General features: G+C 51.9%; 1 protein-coding gene across 1 annotated transcript in view; it reads left to right on the top strand.

The window, feature by feature from the left end:
• WDTC1 (WD and tetratricopeptide repeats 1) overlaps nucleotides 1-15,717 on the top strand; it is a 33,305-nt gene extending 17,588 nt beyond the window's left edge. Inside the window, exons 6-15 of the mRNA XM_023761029.1 lie at nucleotides 1,886-2,068; nucleotides 2,891-2,985; nucleotides 3,392-3,507; nucleotides 4,785-4,860; nucleotides 5,485-5,593; nucleotides 6,373-6,546; nucleotides 9,596-9,831; nucleotides 11,305-11,482; nucleotides 12,375-12,567; nucleotides 13,773-15,717. Of these exons, the coding sequence (XP_023616797.1) occupies nucleotides 1,886-2,068; nucleotides 2,891-2,985; nucleotides 3,392-3,507; nucleotides 4,785-4,860; nucleotides 5,485-5,593; nucleotides 6,373-6,546; nucleotides 9,596-9,831; nucleotides 11,305-11,482; nucleotides 12,375-12,567; nucleotides 13,773-13,970 (1,558 nt within the window). The 3' untranslated portion in view covers nucleotides 13,971-15,717. The remainder of the gene's footprint in view (nucleotides 1-1,885; nucleotides 2,069-2,890; nucleotides 2,986-3,391; nucleotides 3,508-4,784; nucleotides 4,861-5,484; nucleotides 5,594-6,372; nucleotides 6,547-9,595; nucleotides 9,832-11,304; nucleotides 11,483-12,374; nucleotides 12,568-13,772) is intronic.

Genomic DNA, 15,717 nt, shown 5'->3' with positions numbered 1-15,717 from the left:
AACCTGCCTTAATGCCTCCCTTAAACTCTGTAGGACCGTGTGCCCTCTCCGCTGTTATAAAGAAGAGGTAGCTAAGTCATATATAAACTGTAACACAGCAATCAGAAGCAGGGACTGAAGTCACACAGGCCTAGGGTCAAGTCCTGCCTCTGTCACTCAGTGTTTGACTGGGGCAAGTCACTTCACCACTGAACCTGAGTTTCCTCATCTCTAAAATGGGAATCACCATAGTATCTCCCTTGTGGGCCTGAGCATTGAAATTGAGATAGTGCCAGTAAAACCTTAGCATAGTTTAGTAAGTCCTCACTTAATGTCATTTATAGATTCTGTGACTTTAAGTGAAATGACATATAAGGAAACCAATTTTACCATAGCCTCGTTGATATAAACAAGAGTTAAGTTCCCACGAATCTTATCAACATTATAATGAAACAACATTGAAGGACAAAAAACAACAAAACGATATTTGAGGACCTGCTGTACTTAAGACAGAAAGCACTTGTTTAGTGGTGAATACAATTCTACATTGCACTTGCTGACCTTGACTGACCAGACTGTCAGACAGCAGGTAGAAGCTGAGCATCAAGGATCTTGTGTAGGAGCCTCAGCACTTCGGCGCAGGCACAGTCAGGGAAGGTGTCCTAGCAGAAGGTAAACGTAAACTGGCCTTCCAGAGCAGCAGGGATTTGGATGGGCAAGGTAAGGCAGAGTGGTTCCCAGCTTGAGCAGAGTTTGTGAAGGCGGGTAAACGTGGCTTGTCCAGGATAGAGTACTGTGGTGTAATTGACCCGTTTAGAAAACTGAGGAACAAGGTTGGAGAGGGATGTGAAATCAGATCTTGAAAAGCAGACTGAAAAGTTTGGAAAATGTAAGCTACAAGTACATTCATGCTGAAAATATTGAGGAATCGCTGCAGTTTTGAGCTGGAGAGTTAGCTTAGAAAGATAAGGCAAACAGTGACGAGGTCATTGCATGTGCCTGTGTAGTGGCAGCAGAACAGCTCCCCGGGTTGCAATGAGGGGTGTGTATTGCTGCCAGGTAGATGTTTGGCATGACCTTTGCCACCTACCTGGATGAGACTCTTGGGCTTCTGTTGGCATTTGGCGTTTCTAGGTAGCTCTTAGATGATCTCCACATTCTCTTTTTTGCCACCTCCATACTTCTTTTGCTTCCTACTAGATCAGTGATTCCCAAAGTGGGCGCTACCGCCCCCCGGTGGGCGCTGCAGCGATCCAGGGGGGCGGTGATGGCCACAGGTGCATTTGGGGGCGATGAGTAACTGCTATTAAAATTTTAAAAAAATTAATTTCCAGGGGCTGAGTAATATTTTTTCTGGAAAGGGGGCGGTAGGCCAAATAAGTTGGGGAACCACTGTACTAGATTTACAATAAGAATTAGAACTAAGCAGAGCAGTCCGAGGAAGCTATCCCAGCTCTACATTTAGTAGCAGTGTTGTCCCAGGCAGGTTATTTAACTGCTTTGAACCTCAGTGTTCTAATGGTACCAAGGGATGGTGTGAGGGTTTAATTAGGTAATACATGTGCAACACTGAGGGACAATACTGGACACAAAGCAATTTCTCACTAAGTGTTAGTAATCAGTAGTAATAGTACTTAGCAATAATACAGACATGTTTTTGGGTTTGGTTTGGTTTTTTAAGGTACAATAGTGTTTACCTTGAGTTATGTTAGAATAAAGCACTATTAGAAGACTGCTACAGGGCCTGGCACACAAGGGGCACTGAAGAAATGAAAGTGGTTTTTGACATTCTTACAAACTGGTCCAGAGCCCCTCCCACTCACCTTGCATAACAAGGCCTTGGCTTCTTCTCTGCCTTTAACACAGCGACCCAGACCCCATCCCCTAACTCTGTCCTCTCTCACAGACAGTATGACCTTCGGGAGAACAGCAAACACTCGGAAGTGCTGATTGACCTGACAGAGTACTGTGGCCAGCTGGTGGAGGCCAAGTGCCTCACTGTCAACCCCCAGGATAACAACTGTCTGGCGGTCGGGGCCAGTGGGCCCTTCGTGAGGCTCTACGACATTCGCATGATCCATAACCACAGGTATGAACAGCTCAGCCTCCTGTGGGCAAGTCCCTGCTGCCTCTTTCCCTCATTGCCATGCCCTATTCTTTTGGAGGTGGGTTTTTTAATTTTTGTGATTTAAAAAAATTTTTCTTCCCTTCTTACTGAATTTATTGGGGTGAAGCTGGCTAACAAAATTATACAGGTTAATTTGTGTGATTTTTTTAAACTTTAATTTATGCTTGTTTTGGAAATATGAAAAGTATAATTAAAAATTAACCATAATCCATCACCTGAAAGAAATCACTATGTATAATACTTGCTGCTTGTGCTTTTACTATGACTGTTTGTATAGAGTTATAATTTTGTATGTGCATTGCTTTCATGTACATGTAAGTTTATTTTGTTCTTTTTTTTTTTTTTTTTTTTTTTTTCAAAAACAAAGGTAGGATATACTAGAACCTCCACCGAAGTCCCAGACCTGAGCGGCTTTGCCAGCCTGGGTTTTATGGACTCTTGGGAGAGGTGCGGGAACGTGTGGCTGCCTTACTTTGATTCACGGGTTTGGGCAACTTCTGTTGCTCCTCACATGCTACATGGCTTGGATTAGGCCTTGAGCTCTAGCTCATCTGTAAAATGAGGATAATGGGGTGGTCATGAGGACCAAGACAGTTGGCAGGATCTATTTGTTAAGCACTGTAATGTATGTGTCCACAGCCGTCTAGTCGGTGGACATACAGGAGAAAGGTACTTTCTGTTTCTCTCAGGGATACAAACTTGGGTTTTCCTCTAGGGAATGTGGTCTGATCTAGCCAGGGTAGTGCTAGGCATTGTAACCTATGTGGTTTGCCTTTCCACCAGAAAGAGCATGAAGCAGAGCCCTTCTGCAGGTGTGCACACTTTCTGTGACCGGCAGAAGCCCCTTCCGGATGGTGCAGCCCAGTATTACGTAGCAGGTAGGTCTCAGCCCAGTTCTGGCCCCAAACTCGTGGCTGGGTGCTGGCTCACTCTGGGGCGTGCAGGCAGGTGGTGTGGCACAGTGGACAAGAGCAAGAGTTTGAGAGTTCAACATACTTGGGCTTTAATTCTGACTGCCATTAGCCAGCCATCATGTGACCTTTGGCAAATTATTGACCCTTCATGGATCTTAATTTCTTTTCTATAAAATAGGGTTGTAATGACCAAATGATAGAAAGCACATAAAGTAGCCCAGTCCATATGGTAAGGGCTTAACACTTGTTGCGGTTTTTATGATGAAGATGATTGCTATCATCATTGATATGGCTGATTTCACACAACTCTCTGACCCCTTTTTGGGGTCCTGGGAGCCTCACACTAGAATGACTGGACTATTCCCTGCAGGTCATCTGCCAGTGAAGCTGCCTGACTACAACAACCGTCTGAGAGTGCTGGTTGCCACCTATGTGACCTTTAGCCCCAGTGGCACAGAGCTGCTGGTCAACATGGGAGGGGAGCAGGTATGTACGACTGACCAAGTTGGCTCTGCCCCACCACCACCCCATACCCAGCAGCCAGGGGTGTGTACCTCACGTCCATGATGCAGACAAGAAACCTTATTGTAAATGCCATTATAGTGAAATGTGGGAATGACATAGTATCATTGGAATTCCCAGACAGGTGCCCTAGCCTGGTCTTTTTTATTTGAGCATAAGTTTTAGAACTGACAGACCAATCTCGAAATGCTGACCTTCTGTTTACTAGCTGTGTGCTGTGACTTGGAACAAGTCTCTTTTTTCTGAGCCTTGGTTTCCTCATCTACTGTTTTCCTAGGAGGAGATCTTGGGGTTCAGGCATGCAGCCAGGCTCTGGTTTAGGGCCAGCTTTGGGAAGTGTTCTTTGATAATGGCAGGTTGCTTTTGTTTGCATGTTCTCAGCCAGGATATTTATTAAGCCTGGCATAAATTCATTTATTTTACAAATACTGAACACATACTCTGGGACTAGCGTTATCATAAATATGAGAGAGACAATTGCAAAATATAATCCATCCCAGGCTAACAGAGGAGACACAGCAAGTGAAACAATTGATGACATTACCAGGTAAGGTATGATTTTGTACAGAAGAAATGGGATGGAGAATAGGTAGTGCCTGTGTTCAGAATAGAACTCTGGCTTCAGATTGCTGAGCCATCATCTGGCCTAAAGGTAGCATAAGGATGAGTGGAGAGGCAGTCTAGCAGAGTGGTTAAGAGCTTGGTTTTGGGTCCTGGCTGTGTCACATGCTGCTTTTATGGCCCTGGATAAAGTAAAGTCTGAGTGTACATTTCTTCATATATAAAGGGGATGATGATAATAGTACCTCTTCCTGGGAGGGTTTCTAGGACAAAATCTGATGTCATATAAAACAACTAAAGTTCCTGGAGCAAAGAAGGGGAAGTCAATAAATGTTAAGTAATAATAGACAATATTTACTGAGGGAAGTAACTAGCAGTGTTATTTTAGGTAAATTGCTTCTCTTTTCAGGCTTCAGTTTTCCCGTCTGTAAAATGAGACATTTCATTTTGTGACCTCTGAGGACCTTTTCAACTTAAACATGTGATTCTAACTAATGACAATATTTCCAGCAGGAACTAGGAAGACTTTCCTGACTAAGGGTTGCTCCATAGAAACCCCTTCCAGCCTGGCTCAATGGTTCCCTGCTCAACACTCACTGTGTTCCTGAGAGGCACCCAGGCCTGGCTCAGCCACATGCTTACCTCACAGCCTCCATTTCTTCTTGACCCCTCCCCTCTAGGTCTATTTGTTTGACCTGACTTACAAGCAGCGGCCATACACGTTCCTCTTGCCTAGAAAATGCCACTCCTCAGGGGGTAAGTTCTCCCTTGGGGTGTCCTTTAGAGTACTTGCTGGGGAGCTTGAGTGTGTGCCACCTCTGCTAAGAAACCTGCCCCTTACCTTGGGCTGTGGCTGTGATCCTCCAGAAGGAGTAGATTTTCTGAAATACACTACCTGTACAGTAAAAAAGAAGATAACAATAGGCCGCAGAAATCTGTCAAAGGGATTTGTGCCACAGCCCTTTTTCACTTCCCTCTGAAAAAACAAGTTCTTTCCATGGTTGGCTCTTGAGGACCTGATATAGTTTCCCTTCCCTTATTGTCCTAGATCAGTCTCCTCATTGATTTCTTACTGGAGCCTAAAGTTGATTTAGACACATTTGCACCCCCAACTCCTACTCCCATCCCCAACTCCAGCTAAGGGTAATGCCAAGTTGAAGCTGTGTCCCTCTTCAGCCAGCAGAGGGCGCACATGGTTTTTTTTTAATGCTCTTGCCTGCCGCTTTGCAAAAACTTGCTTTCTGGGAATAGATCTTACCCTGGCAGGATGGCCTCACAATGAAACCAACAGACCCTATGATGGAAGCTGGAGGGATGCCAAGGAGATATGAGGACCTCTTCCTGAATTGTTGCTATTCCTTTCTCCCCATCCCCTGCCAGAAGTTCAGAATGGCAAGATGTCCACCAATGGTGTGTCCAACGGCGTGTCCAATGGCCTGCACCTTCACAGCAATGGCTTCCGGCTGCCAGAGAGTAGGGGACATGTGAGGTGAGGCCAGCTCACTTGTCTAATCCTCCCAGCCCCAATAACTACTATAGACTAGAGGGAGGAGTATGTCTTATAACCCTTCCTCCTGACCCCCACCCAGGCACATACCCCAGAGTCAGAGGACTGGGGCAAATAATTTTCTGGAGGGTGATTAATGGTCCCAATGCCACTCGTACCTGGTAGGACTCCAGTCATGCTCAGACTGACACTCTGGTCTCTTGGACCAGAAGCTATAGTCAGGGGACCCAGAAGCTAAGTGCCTCGTTTCACAGTTCCTTCCTAAAGGGCTCCACACAGATGGGCCTCTCCTGTTATATTTTTCTCCATCCCATAGCATCTTCTGACCTCGGTTCTCTGTCAGGTCCTGTGCTGGGCTTCGGATACAGAGGTTTTCAAGTCCTCTAGCCCTTGAGAGAAACAGAATTCTTTCTAGAGAGATCCATGGGAGGGACTTGGGTGGTCACAGGGTTCAGCTCAGTGTAGAGACAGGTGGGGTCAGCTAATGCCCAGGAGTTTGGTTAAAAATTGCCTTAAACCTGTCTAGGACCGCTTCATTTATGCCTCAATTGTTTGTTTACTGACTCAGAGTATCTGGAATTGTACCCATTACCTGTCACAGTAACTCAGGCCAGGGATAGGAGTGGTCCCCTCTTCTAGATGATAGTGCACATCCCAAAGGCCAAAAAAGCCTGGGAGACCCTCAGACAAGGCTACAGACTTCCTGAGGGTCTGCTCTGATCTTCTTTGACTGGCCTGACTTGGCTCTGCCTCCTCCATAGTCCCCAGGTAGAGCTGCCCCCATACCTGGAGCGTGTGAAACAGCAAGCCAATGAGGCTTTCGCCTGCCAGCAGTGGACCCAGGCCATTCAGCTTTACAGCAAGGCTGTACAGAGGGCCCCTCACAATGCCATGCTCTACGGGAACCGAGCTGCTGCCTACATGAAGCGCAAGTGGTGAGTGGGTCTGGGCCAGGCGAGGGGTGAAGGCAATGGGCCCGATAGAGCCCTGGGTGGTGGTAGTGACATCCCGCAGCCTCTTAAGGCTTCTTGGGCCCAGGTCTCTCCTCCCCTCGGCTAGGCTGGGGGTGGGCAGACACCCGACTCTTAGTCAGGGTGTCTAAAGCGCCAGGGAAGCTCACAGTTAAGTGGAATATGCACACAAGTAGCTTCAACGTGGTGCTTTGTTATTAAGTGCTGTGGTCACGGGGGAAGTAGGAATTGAGAGAATGGTTAATCCCAACTGTTGGAGAATTGGGCCTGGAGTTGGACTTTGAAGGAGCAGCTGAATCTTGCTAGATGGAAATGAGGTGTTTGGTGAATTCAGTTAATATTTGTCTAAAATGATTCTGCCACTCCTTAACCTTGGGGAGTGCTTCTCTGGCTCTTAAACCCTTTGGACCAAGCACAAACAAGATCCCAGATATCTGAAGCTGGCTGTGGGTCATGCTGGGTTGTAGTGGCCAGTGGTAAAGGAGTAGGTCCATATCTTAAAGTACCCTTTTATCTTTGGGGATCCTCAGGGCCCCCAGCCCTTTCTGCTTGCAGCACCAGCAGGCAAGCAGGCAGACCCCATCCCCCAGCCAGGGCCAGGACTAGAGATGGATAGAGCTGGGCCCACAGCCATTTCTGCTCCGTCTGGCATCCGTCGGCTCTGCCCAGACAGACAGGCCAGCTGGTGTGCCATCGTCTGGCTGCAACTAGGCAGGCCAGAGAGGGAAGCTTAAGAAACCCACCCAAGTCAGCAGGATGGTGGGTGGGGGTTTGAGAAGGTGCTACCCCACAGGCCTTAGCTTAGGCATCAGGAGCTTGCCAGGGCTCAGATGGCAGCCAAATCCAGGCGATGACTGAGGGCCAGCCTGAGGTGTTTCACCACACTGTCCCAGCAGTTTGGTGGGTCCTCATCCAGGCTCTAGCCTGAGAGCTGTTTCACTGCTGCATTCTTGCTAAGAGAGGCTGATAAATTCCCAACCCATGGGTGTTCTCGACATGTTCTCTGAGCTCCTACTATGCACTGGGTTACTAGGGACACAAAGTTGCCACTTTAAGTTCTTGTGCTCCGGAGTGCCCAGCCTCTGGACAGGGGACAAAGACAGGGACATGGTCTGTCATCAGAGAGGCAGGAAGCAGTAGGTCTTTTTGAACGGTCTGACCATTCAAAAAAAAGTTGGGTCGCTTTAGTTCGGCATCAGTCAGGAAAGCATCGGGAGATGTGGTGCTGAATGGGCTGTAAGTGCGGGCAGGCTTAGACAAGGAGATGAAAAGGAGGAGGGGACTGTGGGGGAAGGACATTCCCAGGGAGATGAAATGGTATGAACAAAGGCTTGGGGGTGGGGGACTGACTGAAGAGCTTATTTGCAGAACAACAAATCCATTTGGCTGGAGCAGAGGGTTCGGGAAGGGACTGGCAGGAGATGAGTCTGTGAGGTAGCCTGGGGCCGGCCTGGGAAGGACTTGGAATGCAGGGCAGTGGCTGTGTTTTGGCCTCGATTCAGTGGATGATGGGCAGCTACTGAAGAGTTTTGAGCAGAAGAGGGATGTGCTGAGGGCTGTCCTTTCAGGGAGATTGATCTGGCAGTTCGTCTGGATGGGTGAGCCCTGGGGCCAGGCTGCGCGCTCCTCATTCTCTCTCACATGCCTGCCAGTGACCCCTAGAATGTCACATTCTGTCCAGGGCAGGCTCCCCAGGGCTGCCATCTGCTCCTGGATGCAGTGGGAGCTGTCGCCCTCTGGCTCCTGGCTGGTCTCTGGCTGGCTCTCCCCAGGAGCTCTGAGGGGCACCTTGCAGGCGGTAATTGGTTTGTAAACAGCGCCGGCTCCCTCATCACAGCCACTGGTTCTGACAGTGGCCACGCCATGGAAGCACTCCGTCTCCTTCCTGCCCCACACTGGCTGAGCTGCTTGTTCTTGGCCTGAGCATGGCTGCTGCAAGGGATGGATGCTCCCCTGAGTGCTGTAGGAGAGAAGGGTCAGGAGGACGTTCCCGTGTCGGGCCTGCTTTGGCCCTGTGCACGAGGCTTGTGAGCTGTGCCTCGGTGGAGGAGCCACCAGCTCTGGGAGTGCTGCTTGGCATAGCTGAGTCTTAAGCCCAGAAGGGAATAAAATAGCTCCCAAAGGAGAAGTGGCTCCTGTGATCCGTCTGGCTCTCCAGATGAGAGGTGGGAACCGGTTATGGGTGCTGGGGGGGGTGTATCTTATATTCTGGCACAGGGTGGGAGGAGGGGCTTCTCCTTTGACCCCGCCCCTCTCACTCCTCCACAAAGAAACATTTCCACTTCCCTTCACCCGTGCTTCAAGAGGTTGGAGAAGTGAGTGGGGACGATTTGGAGCTCCTGGTGTGAATGCCGCCAGCCACCCACCCCCCCCCACGCCCCACCACCACCACCACCAGCTTCCAGAAAGCTGACTCTGTCAGTCTGTCAGGCCCCATCCTCCAGCCCCAGGAGGTAGAGGCCACAGCTGCTGTGGATCAGTCAGCCAGGACAGAGGGGGTCTGGCGGAGGACTTACTGCCTGCTGGTCAGACCCTAAGTCTCCCGCCTGGCACTTCTGGCTTCCCCAGACCCCAGAAGTGTCCTTGAGGGCTCCCTGCCTTGGACATGGCTTTGAAGGCCAGTCAGGGAGATTTGAGGAGGTGCATGCAGGAAGAGGGAAGGAGGGCTTGGGGAGCCTGAGATGGGCAAGATGCCAGGCCTTCTGCTGCAGAGCTGCGGGTGCCTGGGGTGAACGGGTACGCAGGTGCATGCTATGTCCAGCAGAGGGCAGCCTGACACTGGCTTTTGCCATACACTCACCTCCCACCCCACCCCCAAGACCTCAGGGTTCTTGGCTTGCCTCCTTAACATACTTGGTCTCCTGGGCTGAGCCAAGACTCTCTTCATCCCCAAGTAGCCTTGCTCTGAGATCTGTCAGAGATGGGCTGGGGGGCCACAGAAAGTGGGGACTGAGTGAGGATGATTCTTTGCTTGCCATGTGGCCCCACCTCCAAGCCACACTCTCTTATCCAGGGATGGTGACCACTACGATGCCTTGAGAGACTGCCTCAAGGCCATCTCCCTAAACCCATGCCATCTGAAGGCACACTTCCGCCTGGCCCGCTGCCTCTTTGAGCTCAAGTACGTGGCTGAGGCCCTGGAGTGCCTGGACGACTTCAAAGGAAAGTTCCCGGAGCAGGCCCACAGCAGCGCTTGTGATGCCTTGGGCCGTGACATTACGGCCGCCCTCTTCTCCAAAAACGATGGTGGTGAGTGGGCACCGAGGAGGGGCCGTCACTCTTTCTATTTGAGGTGCTACATGACATTCTGGAGAGGACCTGGTTCTGGGGTTAGAGAGGCCTGGGTTCAGATGCTGATTCAGAAACCATGTGACCTTGAGACACTCACTTGGTTTCTTTGAGACTCAATTTCCTGATCTGAAAATGAGGAAGGAAGCACTTCCCATTCAGGTTCTATGAGGATTAGCAATAGCCTACCTGGGGTAGTGCCTGGGACTCGGGATAAGAGTAGGCGAGCCCTGTCAGGACATGTGGGTTGCAGGGCACTCTCACACCCTCACAGACAGGGCCTTGGGCATCTGAGTGAGGGGCAGCTGCCAGGGTTGTGCTTGTTCCCGCTGGCACACTTGCAACAGAGACAGCAGCAGAGGACAGTGGAAATGCCTTGGATGCAGGGTGCGGAGCCTCGGGTTCCAATCTCAGCTCTGCCATGTGGTGACCATGTGACCTTGGGCAAAGCACAGCCTCTGAACCTGCTGCCTTACGTGCACAGAGAGCATTGAAGCCCTGCTCAGCTCACCCCATTAGCTGTGGAGAGCAAGCTGGGTGATTGTAGTGTGGTCTATAAACATGAAAGGTGAGCTCACTGGAGGCAGACATGGACTCCGACCTCTCTCCTTTGCAATTTATTAATCATGCCAGTGGTTCATTTGTTTGAAGTTATCAAGCATTTGCCATGTACCAGGCACTGTGCTATGTCCTGGGAATACAGTTGTGAACAAGTCAGATGGGATTTCTGCATCCGTGGAGTTTATAGCCAGTGATGGAACCAAGGGATGAAGGAGAAACTAAGAGTGGGATGAGTGCCGTGGGGACTGATATGGCATCGGTGTATGAGGGAGGGCTTGACGGCAGTCTGGGCTTCTTGAGGGAGAAACATTTAAGCTGAGATCTCAAGGGTGAGAAGGAAGAGTTAACTAGATACAAAGTGTAGCTATGGGAGATGAATAGTTCCTGGCATAGGGACCAGCACATGCAAAGGCCCTGAAGCAGGCAGGAACAAGGCACTTTTAAGGCACTGAGAAAATTGGTGTGACTTTACCCAAGGCCCTTAATCCATCAGAGCCTCAGTTGGGATCCATGATAACTTGTCTTCTAGAAAGGAAGGGCTTGGACCTCACTGCCTTCAGAACTACGGATCTGTTTAGAAAAATCATCCCTTCAAGCTTTCTTGGCAGTGCTTCACCCACCCCTCCCTGCCTCTCACCTCCACAGAAACAGACCTTGCGCCTGTGCATCCTTGGGGCACCAGAGGTCTCGTTTTTAATGTCCTCAAAGACTGGGTCCAAAGAAGCTTCTCTCCCACGATCGTTCCCAGTTCTCTAGGGTAGGGGTAGAGGGCGGTAGTCTACATTGCAAGTACTTGGGCTGAAAACAGGACTAAGGGAGGGGGAAGATGAGAGAGGGACTGGACCCTCACCTTTCCTTGTTCTCTGCCCCCAGAGGAGAAGAAGGGAGCTGGTGGTGGCGGTGGCCCAGTCCGCCTCCGCAGCACGAGCCGCAAGGACTCCATCTCAGAAGATGAGATGGTGCTGCGGGAACGAAGCTACGACTACCAGTTCCGCTATTGTGGCCACTGCAACACCACCACGGATATCAAGGAGGCCAATTTCTTTGGCAGGTCTGAGGCCTTGAAGAGGAGCAGGCACAGCCTGATTGGGCAGTAGGAGGTTGGGGGACGTGAGGGCATACTTCCTCTAGAAAGTCTCAAATCCAGCTCTGCCTCTGTACCCTAGGACAAATGGCTTCACCTCTGTGAGCCTCAGTTTCTTTACATGTAAAATAAAACCCTAACCCCCACTCATAGAGCCACAGTGAGGAGGACTGATGAGGTAATCCATAAGAGCATCCAATGCAGTAGCTGCACTGTTCCTCCGTCTCCCACCTCCTCCTCCTCCCTCTGCCTCCATGTGCGGAGCTTGGTTTATCTGGGTGCTTGGAGCCTCCTTCTGCTGGAGGTCTGAGGCAAGGTGAGGCAAGGGCTCAGAGCTGCAGTCTGCACACTATCATGGTCAGAACAGTGCCCAGGTACTGAGGGACAGCTTGCCACACACCATCACCCACCCCTCCTTTGTAGATGTTGCACTTTCTTTGGTAAGACACATGAACATGGATCGAGAATCTCCACCAAGATCCCCCTAACTGTCCACAGTGTGTAGAATGTGGAGTCTCAATCCAGGAAGGCAGGACCACTGAAGGAAGGCTTAGGGTGTTCCCAGAGACACACGACCCGATCCTGGCCCCCAAGGAGCTTAGGATGTAGTTTGGGGTTAGTAACTTGGAGGGACCCAGGCATTCCCTGGCTCTGAGTTAAGAGAACACTTAAACAGATACTGGAGCTCTGCAGTATGGGGAGGACTACCATGTACTGAGTCAAGTGAAGACCTTGGAGTTTGGGGGCTGAGCAGATACAGAATCCCCTAGTCCCCTTGCCCTAAGCCACACAGCCTCTCCTTGAGGCTGTAGGGCAGTACCCCACCTGACCTCCCTGCCCTTTGCCACCCCCCCGCCAGCAACGCTCAGTACATCGTCAGTGGCTCTGACGATGGCTCCTTCTTCATCTGGGAAAAGGAGACCACCAACCTAGTCCGCGTGCTCCAGGGGGACGAGTCCATTGTCAACTGCCTGCAGCCGCACCCCAGCTACTGCTTTCTGGCCACCAGCGGCATCGACCCTGTTGTACGGCTCTGGAATCCCCGGCCAGAGGTGAGGGTGTAGACAAGGTGGCCGAAGCCAGACAGGGTGGAGGGTAGGGATGGACCCTGTGCAGGGCCTCCGGCTGAGCCTGTGAGGGTTGCAAAGGGAAATGGGTCACACGGAGGGTGGGTGAGCTCTCCCTCAAGGGCTCAAGGCTATGAAGGTGGGAGCCATTGAGTTCTGACAGTTGCAAATACAGTGGGAAGTCCCAGGGCTTTGAGGGCCATATCTTTGAGCAAGCTGTGAAGATGTGTCTCTCATACAGGACACAGTAACCAAGGGCAGGGCAGGGAGGGAACCAGACCAGCTCCAGCACTGGTAATGAGAAGGGGACCCCAGGCTCCCTAGGTACCCCCCTCATATAACACTGTGGTGTGTCCCCCAGAAGCTCTGCAGAGGCCTATCCCTCCGTGAATCCTGGTCCCTTCACTCATTGCCTAAGGGACTTAACCATCTCTGACCCAGGTTTTGATCACCTCCACACTGGAATGGGAGTGACCCATTCCACCTCAAAAGGTTGCTTAGGAGGACAGTATAGCCCCTTCCACTCCCAGGGCGGGTAGCCAGGTGGGCCAGCCTGAGGCTTTCAGGGCCCTCTGTCCCACCTCCTCCCTCCTCCCAGCTGGCAAAACAGAAGGCAGGTGGTGTCTAATTCCAAAGTCAATTTTCTTGGAATTTTAAAGAGAGCCTACAGGGCCCTCCCTTGAGAAAGGAAAAGAAAGATAAAGGAAGGGCTGTTGGGAGTGGCAACAGCAAAGAATGGGGAGTTGTGTCTGTACCTCCCTCCCTAGGTATCCAGTATGTGTGCCCAACATCTGCTGGTATGTGTTCTCCCTCACATATACCCATGCATGGTTCCCTGTGTACATGTCCTGATGTGGTGTGTACCAATTGTTTTCTGGTGCAGACCACCCCATATATACACTGATGTGTGCATTCCCCCCAGTATCTATCCCAGCATGTGCACCCCTTACATATATCTCAGGGTGTTGTGTCCCTTCCCATGTGGGTATCCCTCACATATGTCTTGGTGGGTGTCCCATGCATATCCCAGTGTGTATGTTCCTTCTATCCATGTATACATATGGACAAGCCGATATAAACCCACAGACATCTGGTGTGCACCCCCCCCCCATATGCATAGCTCAGCCTGCGTGTCTGTCCCCACACATATGTGTGCCTCTCCTATACATCCTGGTGTCCCTCCCCCACAGAGTGAAGACCTCACAGGCCGAGTTGTGGAGGACATGGAGGGCGCTTCCCAGGCCAACCAGCGGCGCATGAACGCAGACCCGTTGGAAGTGATGCTGCTCAACATGGGCTACCGGATCACAGGCCTGAGCAGTGGGGGTGCTGGGGCCTCTGACGATGAGGACAGCTCCGAGGGCCAGGTGCAGTGCCGGCCCAGCTAGACCCTCCCAGCCCTGGTCCCCAGCCCCTGCTACTGGCTGGACCCTCCACCCTGGGCAGAAGAGCAGGAGGTTCTGTTTTGGTTTGTCTTCCCCCCACCCCATTTTTTCATTTCCCCTGTTTTGTTTGTTAGTTTGGCATTGGGGGTGGGGATTGCTACAGTTTGCTGGCTTTCAGACTTTGGGGCAGATTGCCCTTGACTGACCCCAGCCCTGAGCAAAAGAGCAGGAGGGGAAGCCCCTCCCTTTGCCCCCCACCTCCCCTCCCAGCTCCCTGGAGGACTCTGGCCTGCCTCAGGCTGAAGCTGTCTTCAAGGGCTGCCCTACCCTTCTGTTGGCAGCAGGAAGGGGATTGGAATTCCCAGTCCATAAGGGCTAGCCTTGACCTGTTGCCACTCTTGCTCCCTGACTGGCAAGGCTAGCTCCCTCCTCCGTGGTCTTCAGGGAAGGCTCTGAAAAAGGACAGGGTCCCACCCTCCCTCCAGAGCCACTGTGTCAGGGTGGAAGCAGAAGGAAGGATGGGAGCCCTGGACCTGGTGCGGGCAAGGCCAGGCCACTGTGCCTGCTCTCACTGGCCACCTCTGGGTACTCAGCCTTTCCTGGAGGACCCTGGCGGGGGAGGGGGGGCACCACACTGTACCCTGCCCACCCCTGCCAGCCCTTCCACACTACGGCTCCTCTCCTTTCTCAGGCGCTCCTGGCCTCACTGTGACCTTTCTGCCAGAGCTCCCAGCCAGGCCTACTCTTGCTGAGGCGGGGCTCCCTGCTAAGGGCCCTTCTTGCCCTTGCTCCCCTTCCTCTCACCCACATGCAGAGCCGCCACAAAGACCAAAGAAGTGATGGCTTTTCTCCGTCCCCTGCTGCTCTGAGGGGAGGAGGGGGAGTCTCCTGAGCCACTCAGATGGGAAAGTCCTAACTCAGTCCCCTCCCTCCTCAGCAGCCCCAAGCTTTACACTGGATGCAGCGGTCACCCCACCACTCACCAAGCCCCCCTCTCTCTGCCTCCTTGGCGCTCAGCTCAGGAGCTGCTCCTAGTAGTTGGTTCATCCTTCCTCCCCTCTCCCTCCTCCCTCCCCTCAGTGCTTACTTGGCTCCAGCCCTCCAGCTGCAGCCTCTGGGGAGAAGCAGCCCCCCTTCTTTTTCTCCCTCCCTCCGCCCCTGTCTCTGCCAGGTGCCTCCTCTCAGTCAGGCTTCAGAGCAGCCCTGGAGACAGGAGGGCCACGTTAAAAGCTTTTTCACAGTTTTAAGACAGGGGGGTGAGGATAGTGGTGGGGGGTCTGGCACTATCTCGTCATTGCTTTAATCCCAGCAACACAGGTGGCAGCTTCTCTCCCACCCTCCCACCCCGTCCCTCTCTTCTCCTTGGTAATGAAGTCTATTTATTGGCGAAGGAAACAGCTGCTGCTCCTCCTGCTGCTGGGACTTGCTCCCCCGTCTCTTCTTCATGACCTTTCTCCAGCCAAGGAGGGGAGAGCCAGGAGTATTGGGGCTGGGCCTTGGGCCCACAGACCAGCAGGGGCCCCTTTGCTTTCCTGTGTTCGAGCTGCCCACCATTTCCTCTCTCCCTGCTTTCCACTCACCCTTCCTCCCTCCCTCCCCACTGTGCCCTGCCTATCCAGCCCTGGCCCTGCAGTGTGGAGAGACACATAAGCCTTACTGTTCTCTGGGGGCAGGAGCCGAGCCTTTTTGTTGCTCTGCTCCCAGGAGAGTGAGGGTGACGCAATTGATTAAAACCGTTTTGTTCTAGGTA

This window comes from Myotis lucifugus, unplaced genomic scaffold (genome assembly GCF_000147115.1).
Source record: "Myotis lucifugus unplaced genomic scaffold, Myoluc2.0 scaffold_197, whole genome shotgun sequence".
Classification (NCBI taxonomy): Eukaryota; Metazoa; Chordata; class Mammalia; order Chiroptera; family Vespertilionidae; genus Myotis; species Myotis lucifugus.
The sequence above is the reverse complement of the archived record's forward strand: the minus strand, read 5'-3'. Positions and strand labels throughout refer to the sequence as shown.